Source organism: Saccopteryx leptura, chromosome 1 (assembly GCF_036850995.1).
Source record: "Saccopteryx leptura isolate mSacLep1 chromosome 1, mSacLep1_pri_phased_curated, whole genome shotgun sequence".
In the NCBI taxonomy this organism is placed as follows: Eukaryota; Metazoa; Chordata; class Mammalia; order Chiroptera; family Emballonuridae; genus Saccopteryx; species Saccopteryx leptura.
The window spans coordinates 49,638,421-49,655,574 of NC_089503.1; the positions used below are offsets into that span (position 1 = coordinate 49,638,421).

Genomic DNA, 17,154 nt, shown 5'->3' on the forward strand with positions numbered 1-17,154 from the left:
CCAGGTCATTCCAGTGACTATAGGTGGAACCAAGGACCCCACCCCTGGCTAACAGTGGGAAAGCCTCATGGTCAAAGTATGGGGTTCTGCATTCAAAAGATGTGTTTTAGTCCCTGCTCTGTCACTCACTTATGAGTCCTTGTGCAAATTCATCTAACTTCTCCGAACCTCAGTTTCCTAATCTGCAAAATTGAGATCCTCAGAATATCCGGTTGATAAGCATAACGTAGAGATGACAGAATGAAGGACAGTGCATAGCCAGGCACACAGCCCATCGTCAGAGGCAGCTGCTGTTGCTGCCCTCTCCATCTCAGCAGCAGGAAGTCAGAGAGCGAAAAACGCATGGGGCTGACTGTGGCCCAGGCACTGTCCTAAGCCTTTTACAGATGTTGATTCCCTCAATCCTCACGACACTTCATGAAAGCAACCACACTTACCATCCTCGTTTTATAGATGAGGAAGAAACTGGGGCACAGAGAGGTCTCCTAATTTGTCCAAGGTGACAGAGCAGCCTAGTGAGTGGCAGAACACAATGGTCTAGGGAGCTCTGGCCACTGTGCTATAGTCGCTATAGTGGCAGTGGGGAAATAGGATGTCTCTCCCTGTGACACATCCACTGCTCACAGGCTAAGTCCTGGGCGGGATCCTGGGGGTGCCGTGGGAGCCAGATACAGTCTTCAGGGAGCTTCCAGTCAAAGGGGGGAGAGCGGGGCAAAACAAGGCCACAACACCCTCATAGGTCAGGACAGAACAACATTTCTGGAGGGGAGTTTGCGGAGAATCTCTGGAAACCATGGAGCACCATTTGGACTTAGGGCAAGAAGGTGTTCATTTTTGCCATTCGCCTGTGCATTGATGAGAGGAGGACAATCTCTTTTTACACACGCCAGGCCCAGTGTTGCTCTATAATGGAAACTGGAGTCAGAAACCTCTTATTCCTGGTAATAAAAAAGGCCAGAACTCTTCATTATTAAAGGTCTCAGATGCTCAATTCATAAGACACAGAAGGTCCTACGGACCAGTCAGCCCATAAAGTTGCCCTCTGTTAGGCCAGGGCAGTGTGGTCGAGGGTCTCTACAGTGATGCTCCTCTTTACCCTCCAGGGCTGACTATGCCCCTGAGCCTGGGGCCACCCCACATCTCCAAATACAAGGCTGGCATTCAGAGTGGGATAGTTCCCATGAGCCACCTTATCTCAGGACAAATGCCCACAGTCTGCCTGGGTCTGCACAACTGTGCACATGACCGCTGAGTAATGGGGACAAACCTTTTCACAGTCTCCATAGACTCCTGCTCCGCCAGCTCCTTCTGCAGCTCCCTCTCCTTGGCTTCCTTCTGGCCGATGGGGCAGTCCTCCGGGACGGTGAAGAGGGACAGGACATCTTTGCTGTCCTCTTCTCGCAGCACTTTGGCAAACACCTGCTCGGCCAGGAGCCGGACTTGCTCGTCCACCTCGGAGAGGTTCAGCTTGGGGAATTGGCGCGGCATCTCGGCTAGCAGAAGAAGAACAAGCATTAACCTTCATGAATTACTGCCTGGCCTGTGTCACCGTGTGGGGGAAGAGAAGGTACTGAAGTAAGGGCCAGGCCCCCAGTTTCTCAGGGTCAGCTGTCTACTCGGGGTTTCCTCCGACCAAACCCAGCATGCCAATTTTTAAAACTAGCTCAACAAGTAATTGGATGTGAAGAGTGTAGGGGCCACTCATCTTTCATGAGAAAGCAAGTGTTCGGAAGTCAAAGTATGAACCGTTCGACTAAGGGTGCTTCCATTTGCCTGACCTCAGGGAATCAGAAGCTCGCCAGGAGCCCTGCCCTTCCCAGCTCTGTGTCCATGATGGAGAAGGGAAAGGGGAGGTCAGCACCCTCCTCCTGCAGACTAGGAGGAAGCCAGGCCCGGTGCAACCATGACCAAGCCTCACTCCCTCTGCACAGAGGGGAAGCCCAAAGCATTTAATTAAATGCTTCAGCTTCAGGTCCCACGAGGTGACAACAGCAGAGCCATGAGGGCTCCAAGGCTGCATTTTTCATCACATAAAACAAGGCCTTTTGCTGAAAAGAAAGAAATTGTGTTCATGGTTCCACCGTGTTCCAAGCCCTCTGGAACCTCTACCAAGAAACAGCAAATAAAATACAGCAGTACCCCCACCCCCACTATCTATGGGGAACACACTGCAAGACCCCCAGTGGGTGCCTAACGCCCAGACAATACTGAACCCTTTATATACTATCATTGTTCCAATACATGCATACCTATGATAAGGTTTAATTGATAAATTAGGCATAGTGGGAGACTAACAATAACTAACACTGAAATAGAACAATTATACCGATATGCTGCAATAAAAGTTATGTGAATGGCTTAGAGGACATTATTAAGTACAATAAGGGTGACCTGAACACAAGCACTGCAAGACAGTGGGTCAGATGACTGCGATGGCTAAGTGACTAACGGGTGGGAAGCGTGTACAGCGTGGAGATGCAGGAAAAGGAAATGATTCACATTCCAGGTAGGACAGAACAGGCGAGCACGAGATTTCATCATGCTACTCAAACGGGTGTGCAATTTAAAATGTCTGAATTGTTCATTTCTGGAGTTTTCTATTTAATATTTCCATGCCACAGTCAACTGCGGGTAACTGAAACCATAGCAAGTAAAACTATGGATAAGGAGGGACGACGGTAAAGGTTTGGAGACAGGGATACTATACCTTTCATAGCCCAGCTGAAAAGTCACTACCCCAAAGAAGCTTGCCTTTATCTATCTCTGTGCATACTCGTTCCTTACTATCAGCAGCTGGCCTTAATCACCTGGTTGGTTCCTTTCTTTTCTGTCTGTCTTTTTTCCCAACACTTATAGAGCACTTATTAAGTACATTCTGCCTTTATACTTATTAGCTCAGATAATCCTATTATTCCCATTTTACAAATGACAACATGAAGGCACAGAGGGCCCATTTGCCAGGGCCACACTTTTAGTAAGTGAGCAGAGACTTATGCTTGCTCTCAGCCTTGGCTCCTCTGTTCCCCTCTGAGTTTCTGCTAAGGGCTTTGAACCTAGCACCTGGTCCCATCTGGACTCTTAACCACTATGCTGTGCTGCTTCTCCTTGTCCATCTGGGCGTCAGGGAAGGTGTCCCCACTGTCCCCAGCATCTCACTTAACGGAATCAGTGAATACGATATCCTTTCAACTGTGAGCTCATGAGGAGTGGCTCTGGAAGAAGTGTTTCTGGTCCACCTATTACCATGGTTTCTTTCGGGCAGATTAAAGAGAGAAGTGGTTTTGTCAGCCCAGCAGATGAGCATGAAGGTGAGACAGTGTCCAGTGGCTGTCTGGCAGGGAGAGGAAGCAATTACAGGGGAGGAAGGGCTCACTAAGCAGCATTGGAACATTTATTCTCCGCACATCACCATTTTCTCCCTGCTGTGAGATAAAGAGGTGAGGCTGAGTGGTCCCCAATGCCCTCTCAGTTCTAAGTGCCATAATTCTAGGTACCAGAGAGGTTTCCAATGCCCAGGAGGCTTGCTGTTCGGGTCCTCTCTGCAGCACGTGGGTCTAATTCATGACAGACAGGAAGGAGGAAAGCAGGCTAGTAACTGACAGTGAGAGAACATCTGTGGGCCCCTTAACTGAGGAAACAATTTCCTCCTTCCCTCCACACCAGGACCCTCCCTTTCCTGGCCTCTCTCACCCCCAGGGGGTTGAATGGGGGGGAGGGGACCGGTTGGAACAGAGGCACTCGACATGCAACTGTGCCAGTCTGCGGTGGCAGAGACCAAGAGAGCAGCAGAAGCCTGGCCTGCAAAGAGGAAGAGGAACAGAGCTTCCTGCAGATTGTCAGGTTCAGATAGCAGAGCGAAGGAGAAGCTGGAAACCGTCAGAGCTAAGGCTGCGAAAAGAAGGTGACAGGAGAGAGAAATGGAAAGAAAGACGGAGAATTAGACCCGGGGGAGCCGTTAGGTCAGAACAAATCCGGACCGGCACCCTCCAGCTCGGAGGCCACACTCTAAAACCTCACATCGTGTCTCACGTTGACATCAAGGAGGCCCCACGCAAGGAGCAGCAAATGCCAGGAAGTGTCCAAACCATTTAACATGTTCTGGAAATTGCTTCTGAGAAAAGAATCTGAAGGAAGGAAAAGGCCCAACGATGTTTATGTGCATAGCTTTAAAATGCCCAAATTAGAGCATACTCACCTGAAAAAAAATTGTTGAGCAACCAAAATTACAGTTATGAGGCCACATAAAAATATCTTACAAAATAACAGTAAGTGAAAAAATACATAAAACTATATACCCATGCTTTGATGACAATAATATGAAAATATCTGATTTTGATCATTAATGCTGTTATAATGTCATTTTAACAAACACAAAGGAGACAGAAAGGAAATGAAGAGGCTAAAGAGTTCAAAAGAAAGAAAAATAGCAAAACAAATCAAACTTCAACATCCCAGGTTTTGACAGAGTCCTCCCCCACAACCCACACGAGAGAGAGGCTGGCCAAAGGGACTTACCCACTGAGACCATCTGTGTCAGCTCTCGCCCTGGACAGAAGCAGCCCACCACCACCACCTTCCCGTCCCCTACGCCTTACCCCCCACCACACACACACACAAGCCTGACCCGGCCACAGCCCACCAGGCCCCCTCAGAAATGGGCATTGGGGGAGGCCTTCATCTCTGAGGGCTCTTATGCCAGATCTTGCCATATTTTTTCATGAAGTACACTGCTCACAAAAATGAGGGGATCAGGGAACGTGCCGATACTCCAGTACTTTCAGACTTTTGTATAGCGCATTTTCACCAATAAACTAAAAGTGGGTTTTGCATCTCATTTGCACAAATGAACAACTTTCTTTGACTTGTCGTTTGCTTTTCTGATGTTTTTGTTTAATAAAAAAAAATCAAATGCTTCTTTCTTTTATCACTTCATATTCATTTTGAAATATCCCCTAATTTCTGTGAGCAGTATATTTTTAGCTTGCTCAAGTCAACTAAACTTATTTTGCATCTTTCTACAAAAGATTTTCCTCTTTCTTTAGCTTAAATAGCTTCAATCGGCCTTTTTCAAACTGGGTCCCATAAGAAATAAAAACCTATTTGCTGGTTAACCAGGTCCTGTAGTCAATTACTAGGGAGATGCTGCATTCCATAGCCCCTTAACCCAGACTCACGAGGCTCAGGGGTCATAGAGCAGCATGTCCCCACAGACCCTCCTTTTTCTATAAGACTCCTATGAATCTCTTGCAGAACTACTACCAATGTCTTAAATAATTGGTGAAGGCTTCATTCTATGCCTTAGTAACCTAGTTGGTTACTAAGTCAGGGGCCTAGGAGCCTCCTGTATACTTGCTGTCTTCTAGACCTGCCTGGCAGACAGTTCCCACCTGCCCACCCTTCCTGCATTGCTCGTCTCTCCTCTCAGACCTACAGACACAGGCCAGGCCACAGGCTGCCGCCGCCGAGGAAAGCCCACTCCGCAGATGCAAAGCAGAGCTTCAGTTCCAGCTGCTCGCTCAAGCCCGGCTTTCAACTTTCTGTCAGCTAGAACCAGCAGACTGAGAGGTTTCACTGTGAATTCACCTGCACTGGCTAGTGATACTGCAGCTTGTCTCACTATCACATACAACACCCTCCGATGAGCTTGCAGAAGCGCCCCAGAGTTAGGAAGCTGTAAAAGGCCACCAATGTCACCAAACTGCAATTGTTCATGGTGCCACAGTCCCTCCAGGAAGGAAACAGAGTCCCAGTTAAATCCCCTCCCGACATAAATGAAGCTGTTTCCTGCTCCTGCCAGACTCCTATGGTCAGAACCCACGACACAGACCTGATCCTGGCACCGGAGTCTCCATGGCTGCTCTTGAGGATGCCACACAGGTGACGCACTCCGGCCAGGGACTGCGTGCTGCCCGGAAGGCTGAGCTGAGTCAGTGTAAGCGCCGTGAGCTGGGTCCTATCTGCCGCTGCTGGGGTGGGAGGTATCTGCTTTGCATATCTGTGAGCAGCCTTGAGTAAGAGCAGGAAAAGTCTGGGCTGGAAAATCTCCCGTGAATATGAAATGCAAGTGGAAAATTTCCAAAAGTCCTAAAGGACTCAGGTCATGCCAGTTATCCACGGCTGCTATATCCTGAGTACAGTGCCCTGGCCCTGTTCACAGCTCTCTCCAGAGCCAGGAACTAAAACCACTGCTGCCCCAATGCAATAGCCTTCCTGACCAACCACAGATAAGATAAGCTCAGCTCCCTCTAACGTCTAGACCCCATCTGAGTGCTGAGCAGTAATATGCAATACCATCCCCTTTGCTGCCTCCCCTCAGAAGGCACCACCCAAACCAACCCTCCTGAGGGCACCCCAGGACTGGCAGAGGGAGCTCTAAGCCCAGTTGACAAGATGAGCCCCACCCTCCCCTTCTCCTCTCAGAGAGGGAAGGTCGATACACTGCTCCCTCCTTTCCCAGGATAGGACAGAGACTCAGAAAGAGGGAGACTAAAGCAGGCGCAAGCTAGGATGACAAGCTGACGTGCCTTGTTCCACACCTTCCTTTCTTGCCCAAAGTAACCTGCACGTCATGTGACAGGGCAGCCTAACTAGCTCTACCAGAGCATGACTGCGTATACACGTACACACACACAAACACACACACAAGTATGTTCCGCCCAACCCACATAACCCATCCTCCCCACCCTCTCCTTACTGCCGCTCACGGCTCCCACGTGTCCCTCCAGCTCTGAGAAGCCTCCTGCACGGCGGCTAGACTCACTCAGCCTGCCACCAGCAGCTGCCACTCCCACCGGGGACGGTGGGGCTGCCTCCAGTGACCCCAGGAGCAGTCCTCTAAAAGCAAGCACAGTGGCTTAAAGCAGAATCACATGGCACAAAGCTCCACTCTTCATCTGCCCTTCAGAAGGACGATCCTGTGTGGGAAGCCTCAGGACAGACTCCCAGAGACTCAGACAAGCGGCATGGGTCTGGGAAATAACCATGAGCAAAACAGCTATTTCTGTGGTGCTGCTGAAATCCTGGGAAGAGTAGCCCAGAACGGATGGGCCAGTTGTTTACTGGGGAGGCTGGCGCTAGCCCTCCTTTGGGCCTGAGTCACCTTCTCATGTCCAATCATGAAGTCGTGCTTTCCTGAGCCCACATAATCATTTCTGTGCATACAGAGCAGGATTACATGGTTGACACATGATCCTCGGGCCACTTCTGGGCTCTAGCCACCAGAGATTACCACCCACCTGTCCTCACAGCTGTTTCATGAACAGTGCAAACAACAGGCTGCAAGCAACCTAGAAGGAGGGTTATATTTATTCATTAAATGTACTTAAATCATAGATAAAAAAAAATTCTAGTCCTTAGTACTAGAATGGTTCCTTCTGCTGGTATGTTTGGGGGAAGGGAGGGTTCTGGGGGGACCTCCTGCAATGGGAGCATCCTAACCCATGCATCTGAGAAACTCCCTGGACCCAACACAGTCAGGAAATTTCACTCTGCACCTGGAACCAGACTTCAGATAGCCTTAGTCTAAACATGCATGTTCCAAATATAATCTGTAAAACATAAAAGGAAAATACGGCAAACTATAGTACCTTATAGGAATTCATACACAATTCCTACTAGCAGATTCTAAACATCTAAGAAGTCCTACAGTAAAGAAAGTTGCTTAACTCTGTTTAACCCAAAAGACTTATCTGACCCTCCCACCACTGCCCCCAAAGGAAAAAATACCTACTCATATCCCATGGCCTGGGCTTTGGAAAATGCCTTCCACAATGAGCCTTCATTTTCCAACCTAGAGAAAGCTGCCTTCCTGGGGCCAGCTATGGGTGAGGCCCACTGCATCAGGTCCAGACAGAGATAGGCAGCAGCCCTGCTAAAATGACACTGGCTAGGACAATAGGCAACGGTCCCACTGGAGCCAAAATGATTCAAGACCCTCCAGAACAGCGGCAGTTTAAGAAGAAACTGTGGCTCTGTCTCAGGAGGGCAACCTTCATGTAGAACCTCACAATTCCACCTTGAGCCCAACATGTCACTGCTCCTCATGGCCTAGAAGTCTTCTTGGACTGAGAGGCATTGGTTCCAAGCTCTAAGCCCTATTTCCCTTCTGAAGAAACATTTAAGATAATCTATGAAAACCAGGCCAAGGGCCTGTATCTCCTGCCCAGGAGACCAGACAACCCTCTCTTTCATCATTTAAGTGCCCCTCACAAACACCCAGAAACAGGAAAGGCTGGATCAAATCATGTCCTATCAAGAAAATTACGTCTTCTCTTCAAAAGAATGCTGTGGGCTTGCCCATACGAGTTCATTTTGTTTCATTTACTGAGGTGCACATGACTCACATGGGAGTTGGGCAAAGGGGGGCTTCACCTGCTGGATATCAGCTCCGTGACAGACCTTGCCCATTTAACTCCCTTCTGTGTCCCCACGCCTGGAATATAGTAGGCATCAGTAAATATTTGGGGAATAAACAGACATAAAATAATGAATGAGTGAATGAGTTAATGATTAAGCTACTTATAACATGCTCAGTGTCAGTACAATGTATGGTTAAAAATATGGACTCTAGCCAGACTACCAAGGTTTGAGTCCTCTTCCATCACTTAGTTGCATGACCTTGGGCAAGTGGTTGAACTTCTCTGCCTCAGTTTATTCCCTATAAAATAGGGTTAATAATAGTACTGCCGTGACAATCAAATAAGTTAGCATAGGTAAAGTGCTTAGAACAATACCCGGGTATGTGCTTTGTCAGTGTTATCTATCAACATCATTGTCATCATGACATCAGGTATGAGAGAGTCCAACTGAGAAAATGAACATGAATTTTCATCTAGACTCTGAACCCTTTTATTCAACAGTGTTTATGGAGTACTAGGGTGTGCCAGACTTTCTCTCAAGCTCCTACTTGGGTGCAAGGAGAAAGAAACTATGGTTAAATATGAAACTGGATCAGGAAAAGCAGCCTTCTCTATGAAAGATACTTCTTGTTGAGTTTGGATGGTCAGCACTCCAGCCATGAGCCACCCACTCTTATGCCCTAGCCACTCATATATCAAAGCCCAAAACCATGGTCTCTGTCCTAGATATGCAGCCAGCACACAGAAGAACTAAGGGATTGATAAATATGTGAGAAGAACCAGGAAGGCCAATGAGGAGCTTTAGGGAAGAAAAGATAGCTTCCTGCTTTTCTCTAAGGCTACTTTTTATCTTCCCATAATATTTTCAAGATCTGGGATTGATTTTTTGGAGCCATTTGAAGAGTAATTCACCTAGTGTAAGGACAAAAGAAATGGGCCTCATTTTGCACCATTTCTCGACTGACCTGAGAGCCACTCTCCCCTTATCCAGGATCTCAGAAGAACTGAAGTGGGACTGAGGTGGGGCTGAGAGGCCCAAGATTCTTCCAGTAACCCATCTATGCAAGCCCCATGATTCTTAGACAGGGCAGCCTCTTAACATAATCTTCAGAACAAGCCAGCCCCTCACAGTTGCACCCAAGCAAGGGGAAACCTGCTGGCAGCCCTGAGAGGTGAGAGCTGCCTGGCTCTATCTGCCTGGCTCCACGGACTGACTGCCCCTGGGCAGTAATGCTTCACAGAGCATCGGCGGTTCCAGCTGCAGCCAGCTTTTCCCTGGAGACCACTGGTCACCACATCCAGGGAAGAGCCAGGACCATGCTAAAATACCTCCTACCATGTTTTCCTGAAAATAAGACACTGTCTTATATTAATTTTTGCTCCTAAAGATGCGCTAGGTCTTATTTTCAGGGGATGTCTTATTTTTCCATGAACAAGAATTCACATTTATTGTTGAAGAAAAAAAAATCAACATTTATTAATATACTGTAGTCATGTCATCACAAACATCAGCATAACCAGCCAAACTCTGAATTCCATCAAGAATTTCTTGTGACTCTATTTCCATGTACAACAATCTACCCTGTTTCCCTGAAAATAAGACAGTGTCTTATGTTAATTTTTGCTCCTAAAGACGCGCTTGGTCTTATTTTCAGGGGAGGCCTTATATTTCTAAGCTTGAAAAAAAATTGCACTAGGTCTTATTTTCGGGGGATGTCTTGTTTTCTGGGAAACAATGTAGTGCTTCCAGCTCTCGCCCTAGCTCCTTTGCTAACTTGTTATCACCAAGCTTTTGAGTATATACAAGGGTCTAACTGCCTGGGGAAATGACACAGTAGTTAGCAAGCCTCTCAGAATACACCCTAGATCAGGGGGTCCCCAAACTATGGCCCGCAGGCCGCATGCGGCCCCCTGAGGCCATTTATCCAGCCCCCAGCGCACTTGGAAAGGGCACCTCTTTCATTGGTGGTCAGTGAGAGGAGCATAGTTCCCATTGAAATACTGGTCAGTTTGTTGATTTAAATTTACTTGTTCTTTATTTTAAATATTGTATTTGTTCCCGTTTTGTTTTTTTACTTTAAAATAAGATATGTGCAGTGTGTACAGGGATTTGTTCATAGTTTTTTTTTATAGTCTGGCCCTCCAACGGTCTGAGGGACAGTGAACTGGCCCCCTGTGTAAAAAGTTTGGGGACCCCTGCCCTAGATCCTTTTGCCAGCTAAGACAAGCCATTAGCAGCTACCCTGGGAAGGCAGCTACCAGGAAGTTCAAGGGCAGAGAGCAGACTGGTCAGAGCGCAATACAACTCCTTTGCCAGGAGACAGCCAAAGAGATAAGGACGAAGCCCTCAAACGACCCACCATCCTGTCACGCTGTCCTTGCCCCTGACTCCAGGTGGAAGTCCCCCTCCGCAGTAAGCATTCAGCCAGTCCTCAAGTACCGGACGCTTAAGCGGCGGCAAGTCCTGAATCGTTTAATTTCTCTAAATCCTGTGAATCCAGTCTAGGCCGCCAAATGGCTGAGAGGCGGCTGGTTCACTTGAGGCCTCAGGGCCCGGGCCACCGCAGAGACAGGGGCGGGGGTCCCGCAAGGGGGAGCCCGGGGTCGGCGGCGGGCCTCGGTGAGCTGGGGAGCCCAGAGCTGAGGTCCGACCCCGCGGCGCTCCGACTCCCGCCCGGGCCGCGGTGTCCGCGGGGCGCCGACCCAAGGTCAGCAGCGCAGCATCACGCGCACTCACCGCCTCGGGGTCCCGGACCATGTCTAAGCCCCAGGGGGGCGGGCAGCAGGGCTGGAGCGCAGGTGGCAGCGCCGGGCAGAGCGCGCCGTAAGCACCTCGAAGGGGGCTGCGGCCCCCGCAGCCAGCCCGGCCCGATCCCGGCCTGGCCGCCCCCGCCCGCGCCCGCGCCCGACGGAGCCGCAGTGCGGCCGCGCCACGGCGGGAGCCGAGCGTCCCAGGGCGCAGCGCTGCGGTGCCCCGACCCCAGGGCCAGGGCCAGGGCCCGCCCCGAGGGAGAAGGAGAGCTCCTCCGCAGGGAAGGAGCCACCGAGCCGTGCGCCTCCTCAGTCGGTGCCATACCTGGGGAGGAGCCGAGGAGAGACTGGAGCCGGCAGCAGAGGGGTGCGGACCCGGAGTCCGCCGCAGCACGGGTCAGCCCGCAGCCAGCTGGGCACCCGGGCCGCGCTGCCCGCGGGAGACTAGAGATGCCGGGGGCGGCGGCAGCTTCAGCCCAGGTCAGCTGCAGCCAGGCTCCCCGGACCTCGCCTCCGCTGCCACCCACGGGCCCCGAGGCCGCTGCCGACAGTGTCAGGATTTGCCGGAACCTCCTCCCTCGCGGGGACTTTCCCAAGGTGAGACGCTGGTGCCAACCGCCTTGAAACGGGTGGCTTACGCCTTATAGCTGAACTGACCCGCAAGGTTAAGTTTTCTCCTGGACGCCCGTAAGGTCCCTTGAAAATCCTGACCCTACACGCGCGCGCGTACACACACACGCACGCAAGCACACACCTACCTCTCTCTCCAGCCCCTCTATTCTCTGGCTTAAACACCTGCCACTCCCAAGTTCTCACCGACCTCCTAGTTGCCAGTGCCAGCGAGTGTGTTATAATTCCTTTACTAACCTCTCCCAGTATTTGAACCTGCTGACCACGCCTTCCTTGAATGTTTGGAATACACTGTTTCCAGAGTTGGCGCCACCTCCCCTCTCTCTGTTTAAATTTTGCACATACCTACAGTAGAAAGATTTGATTGTGGCATGACCCTTGCCTCCACTCCCATTCAGCTGGCCTACTCTGGGGATCTCACCCACTTTCATGGTTTTAACAACCTTCTGCCTGCTAATCACTCTTGAACCTCATTTCCAGCCCAGAATGCTCCAGAGCTGCAGAAGGTATAACCAATTTCCTGGAGCACATCTCCACTTAGAGGTTCTTAGGCCCTTGAAAACATATCCAAATTCAAATTCCTAATTTCCTCCCAGGAGTGCACCAGAACAACAGACTAGTGGATGATAGCACCAGTCCCTCTCCCGCAGGCCACACTTGGAAGACATCTTGACTTTCTTCTTTTCATCTCTCACATCAAACTTGTCCCCAAGAGGGGAAATGAAACTCTAACTGGGAGCACCCACTATGTACTCACTGCCAACTGTTGCCATAGTTATCTCGTTTAAGCACCGAGTTTTATTCCTTCTACCTGTAGCCTGATATTTCCAATTTACTTATTTATAAATGATATGCACATGCAGTGTATAAATATATATTATAAAGCACACTAAAAACTTTTAAAGGATGTGGTAAAGATGAAAAAATAATTTTAATTTAAAGAATTAAAATTAACAGGGTGACCTTGATCAATAAGAGTACATAGGTTTCAGATAAACATCTCTATAGCATTTGAACTGTTGATGTGTTGTGTGCCCATCCCCCAGAGTCAAATCACTCTCCATCACATCATACCTTTCCGTCTTTACTTCCCTCCTGCACACCCCTCCCCCACACCTATCTCCCCCGGTAACCACTTAACTTTTATCTATGTCCATGAGTCTGAGGTTTATATCCCACCTGTGTGTAAAATCATACAGTTCTTAGTTTTTTCTGATTTACTTATTTCACTCAGTATGTTATCAAGGGCCATCCATGTTGTCATAAATGTCACTATGTTATCATTTCTTATGGCTGAGTAGTATTCCATTGTATATATGGACCATAGCTTCTTTATCCAGTCCTCTATCGAGGGACACTTTGGTTGTTTCCATGTCTTGGCCACTGTGAATAATGCTGCAATGAACATGCGGGTGCACGTGTCTTTACGTATCAATGTTTTTGAGTTTTGGAGGTAGATACCCAGTAGAAGGATTGCTGGGTTATATGATAGTTCTCTTCTTAATTTTTTGAGGAACCACCATACTTTCTTTCATAATGGCTGTACCAGTTTACATTCCCACCAGCAGTGAATGAGGGTTCCTTTTTCTTCACAGCCTCTCCAACACTTGTTATTACTTGTCTTATTGATAGTAGCCAATCTAACAGGTGTGAGGTGGTATTTCATTGTGGTTTTGATTGCATTTCTCGAATAGCTAGTAAGATGAGCATTTTTTCATATATGAAACAATTTTAAATTACTTCATTTTAATGAATGGTACAACATACCTTTTTCTTTTCACTTTAAATTAGTAGCAAAAATCGGTTTAGTAAAAGCATCATGATTAAAAATGGGTTTAATAAATCTTAGTCTAATATTTTATGAGACTAGAAAGTATGCTTTTAAGTTCAGTTAATGTCAATACTTGGTCCTAATGGATGTTATTGCCAAAAGCAATCTCACAAAGAAATAGACCCAAATAGAAGAAATCTATCTTTGACTACACTTATTAAATCATAATTCTCACTGTTTAAATCCTATCTATTAATTTTGCAAATGTGAAATTCTGCCAGAAAACTCTCTTTTGTCCATGAAGGCAACATCCTCGATGATGTTTTAATCAGTTGTTCTTGCAAATGTTTTTGTCAATGGGATTTTTTAAATTCTTAAAACTTTATTTGGAAAATTATAAAATGGGTTTAAAAGAATACTTCTTAATTTTGAAGACTGTGGCTATGACAGTTTTTTAGATGACATCAACACACTTCATTTTGGCATTAAAATTACATGATAATGGTAATAGTTTCAAATATCTATTTCAAAGTACTTTCCCCGTAATGTGATACTTTTAAAGCAAAGTTACATTCATTGCTAAAATATTACCTTTGCCTGAAGGAATACTGTGTGTGTGGGTGCACATGTGTGCAGACACACTTGTGACAGTCACAAGAGCCAGCACAACAGAAGTCAACAAATTTGGAATACTTGTCCTTTTGTTTAAAAAAAAGCACATCTTTTGATTTTACAATATTTAATTTTTTTTTTATTATTTTTTTTTTTTTTTGTGAGAGAGGAAGAGACAGACAGGGACAGGCAGATAGGAAGGGAGAAAGATAAAAACATTTAAATTCTTTGCCTTGAGATAATCAGTAAACCTTTGAGTAATATAAAGATTTCCACAGTCTCATTCCACATCTCATTATAAGGTGTTGTAAAAATTCTACTGTATTTTGACTTTCTTCAAATTGACCATATTACTGACATCTGGTTGTGCTCTACCAACTTCAATTTTTTTATAGTTGTAATTTATAAATGAGTAATGCAGTAGATGAGTTTTACATGTATTCTACTCAGGGCTTACTTTTACACATAAAAAACACACAGCATATTATACTAAATAAGTCTTTTATATTATAAACACATCTTTTCTTTCTTCTTTCTTTTTTTGTATTTTTTAATTTTTATTTTGAGAGTACATTTATTAAAGCTGGGAACAGTGAAACAAGAAAGGGTCTAGGTTAGAAGCACTATGAGAGAACCTGGGCAGGGCTGCTTTTGTTCTCTAAAAATGTAGGAAAGAAATGAGCCCAGGCGAGGCTGCTGTGGCTCACTAAGAAGTCGGGAGAAGAGAACCGTGGAGACAGGTTTAGGGGGTTAGCCCTGGACGAGTTGCTGCTGCCCGTTGCTCCCCTGGTTGCAAGTCCCTTGGGTCCCTTACAGGTTAGGAGATGCACGCCCGTGGGGAAGAGGGAGAAAGGAAAGGCATGGGTATATTCCTGGAAGGGAGAGTGTGCCTACATACATCTAAGTATTATCAAATAGTATGGCAAAGACTTAAGGTGAAACATGTTAGCAACTCGCTTCCCACCATATAGCTAACTGTCACAACACATCCTGTGTTCTAAAACCTTTTCTTCAAATCAACAATGTTGTCTGTGTGTCTTTCCATAAAATGCATTTATATGTGTTGTCATCCTCTCTCTGTACTAATCCAGTCACTTTAACCATGGAGAACAGTGATACCAGTAGATTTTTTTTTCAATAATATTGATAATTAACTGAGCCTGACCAGGCAGTGGCACAGTGGATAGAGCATTGGACTGGGATGCGGAGGACTCAGGTTCAAGACCCCGAGGTCGCCAGCTTGAGCGCGGGCTCATCTGGTTTGAGCAAAGCTCACCAGCTTGGACCCAAGGTCACTGGCTTGAGCAAGGGGTTACTCGGTCTGCTGTAGCCCCACAATCAAGGCACATATGAGAAAGCAATCAATGAACAACTAAGGTGTCGCAATGGAAAACTGATGATTGATGCTTCTCATCTCTCTCTGTTCCTATCTGTCTATCCCTGTCTATCCCTCTCTCTGACTCTTTCTCTGTCTCTGTAAAAAATAATAATAATAATAATTAACTGACATTTTGCCTTTTACTATTTAATAAAAGAGATTTCACTCAAATTCTAAGCATGTTTATTACATTTAATACTAGTTCACAGAAGTACATAGCTAAGTATTGCATGACTTGGAATATCCCTCCCCCCAAAATGATGGAGGTTTGTCTTCGTGTTCTGCATGTACAGAATTGACATGTCTTGATGATTATGATGGCATAGTTATACCATTTTTATCTAATATCTCCAGGCCCAGTATACACTTAGGTTGCTTGTTGACTATAGTGATATAAATCTCTAGTAGTCTCTTTTATAAATTTGAAATTTTTCTTGGTCAACACCCTTGTCGGAGATATTATAATGGATCTCATATGAGTAATAGAAAATTGTTAGCTCTGCCATTTTTTGAGTTTGATTTTGCTCACACTATTAATATTATTTTCAGTCTATGGATTTCTTTGTAGGAATCTTTCAAAACTACTTGTCCCTTTGGTGAGAATTAGTTCAATTAAATGGTAATCAGATAGTACTGTGGGGATCCAGAATGAGTCACCCCAAGATGTGCCTCTGTGGTATGCAGATTATTTTGAGCTAAAGGCAACGTTAGCCACAGTCTCATAATAATCTTCTGCTTCCCCCACTTTACCAACCTAGAAGAATTTGAATTAAAGGCCTTGTCGATGAAGATTAACAGAAATTTCTTTTGCAAACTTCTATTAACTAAAGGTTTGATCTTCTTATCACCCTGCAGTGAGCTTTTGGAGGCCCGAGGGCACCTTACTCCATCCCTAACTCAGGATGTCTTATATACCCATGTTCCCTTTCTGTCTCTGAACCTCTCATGCATGTGGGGTCGGTCTCTGACTGTCTCATGGATACAGGGTTCCCATATATATGTGTGTGTTTTAAATTTGGTTATCTACCACCTGGGTTATAAGTAATTTGGAATACCTCTTGATTTACTTGAAAGCAACCAGATCAGTGAGGGTACCACCGTCACTCCCTACCCCATGTTGTAGAGCTCCCTCTTTCCCTGAAGACACCTCTACTATGACATGTGGTGTGGACACCTGACACAAGGGCTGAGTAAGGGTGCCTATGTCAATCCATATTGTGAATCTTATCTTTATATTTACAATAAAACATAAATACAACTGAAAGTTTTAATTTTTCTTTTACACCCCAGTGGCTCATCTTACATACCCACTTGAGGAACACCTATTTAATCCATCCCTTCTATTGCCTCAGTTCAACATGAATATTACCTAACTAGTTTCTGCCAACACATCTACCTCCCGAACCCCACCCTCACTCCTCAGCAGCACAACAGTCTCTTCTCCATGCTTCTGCCTGGAGCAGACTCCCGGCACCCCCTCCTCATCTCTTCCATTTAGCGCAATACTCCCATCATTCAGACTGGAACACCTTGGAGAACACTGGGACCAGAGCTGTGGGTCACTTCCAGCTGTACTCTTACTCCTAACACCACTGGGGAATGGGAGTTATTCAAGCATTTTTAAAAACTCAGAGGTGTCAGCCCTGCAGCGGTAG

General features: G+C 46.5%; 1 protein-coding gene across 8 annotated transcripts in view; it reads right to left on the reverse strand.

Moving 5' to 3' along the window:
• The window catches only part of AMPD3 (adenosine monophosphate deaminase 3), a 55,206-nt gene extending 43,270 nt beyond the window's left edge, over positions 1-11,936 (reverse strand). The window contains exons 1-2 of one of the 8 annotated variants that reach the window (XM_066365872.1): positions 11,867-11,936; positions 1,268-1,493 (exon numbers count right to left, since the gene is read on the reverse strand). In XM_066365872.1, coding sequence (XP_066221969.1) covers positions 1,268-1,488 — 221 coding nt within the window. In that variant the 5' untranslated portion in view covers positions 1,489-1,493; positions 11,867-11,936. The other 7 variants (XM_066365887.1, XM_066365899.1, XM_066365875.1 and 4 more) reach the window with 7 other exon arrangements.
• Between the last annotated feature and the right edge of the window lie 5,218 nt (positions 11,937-17,154).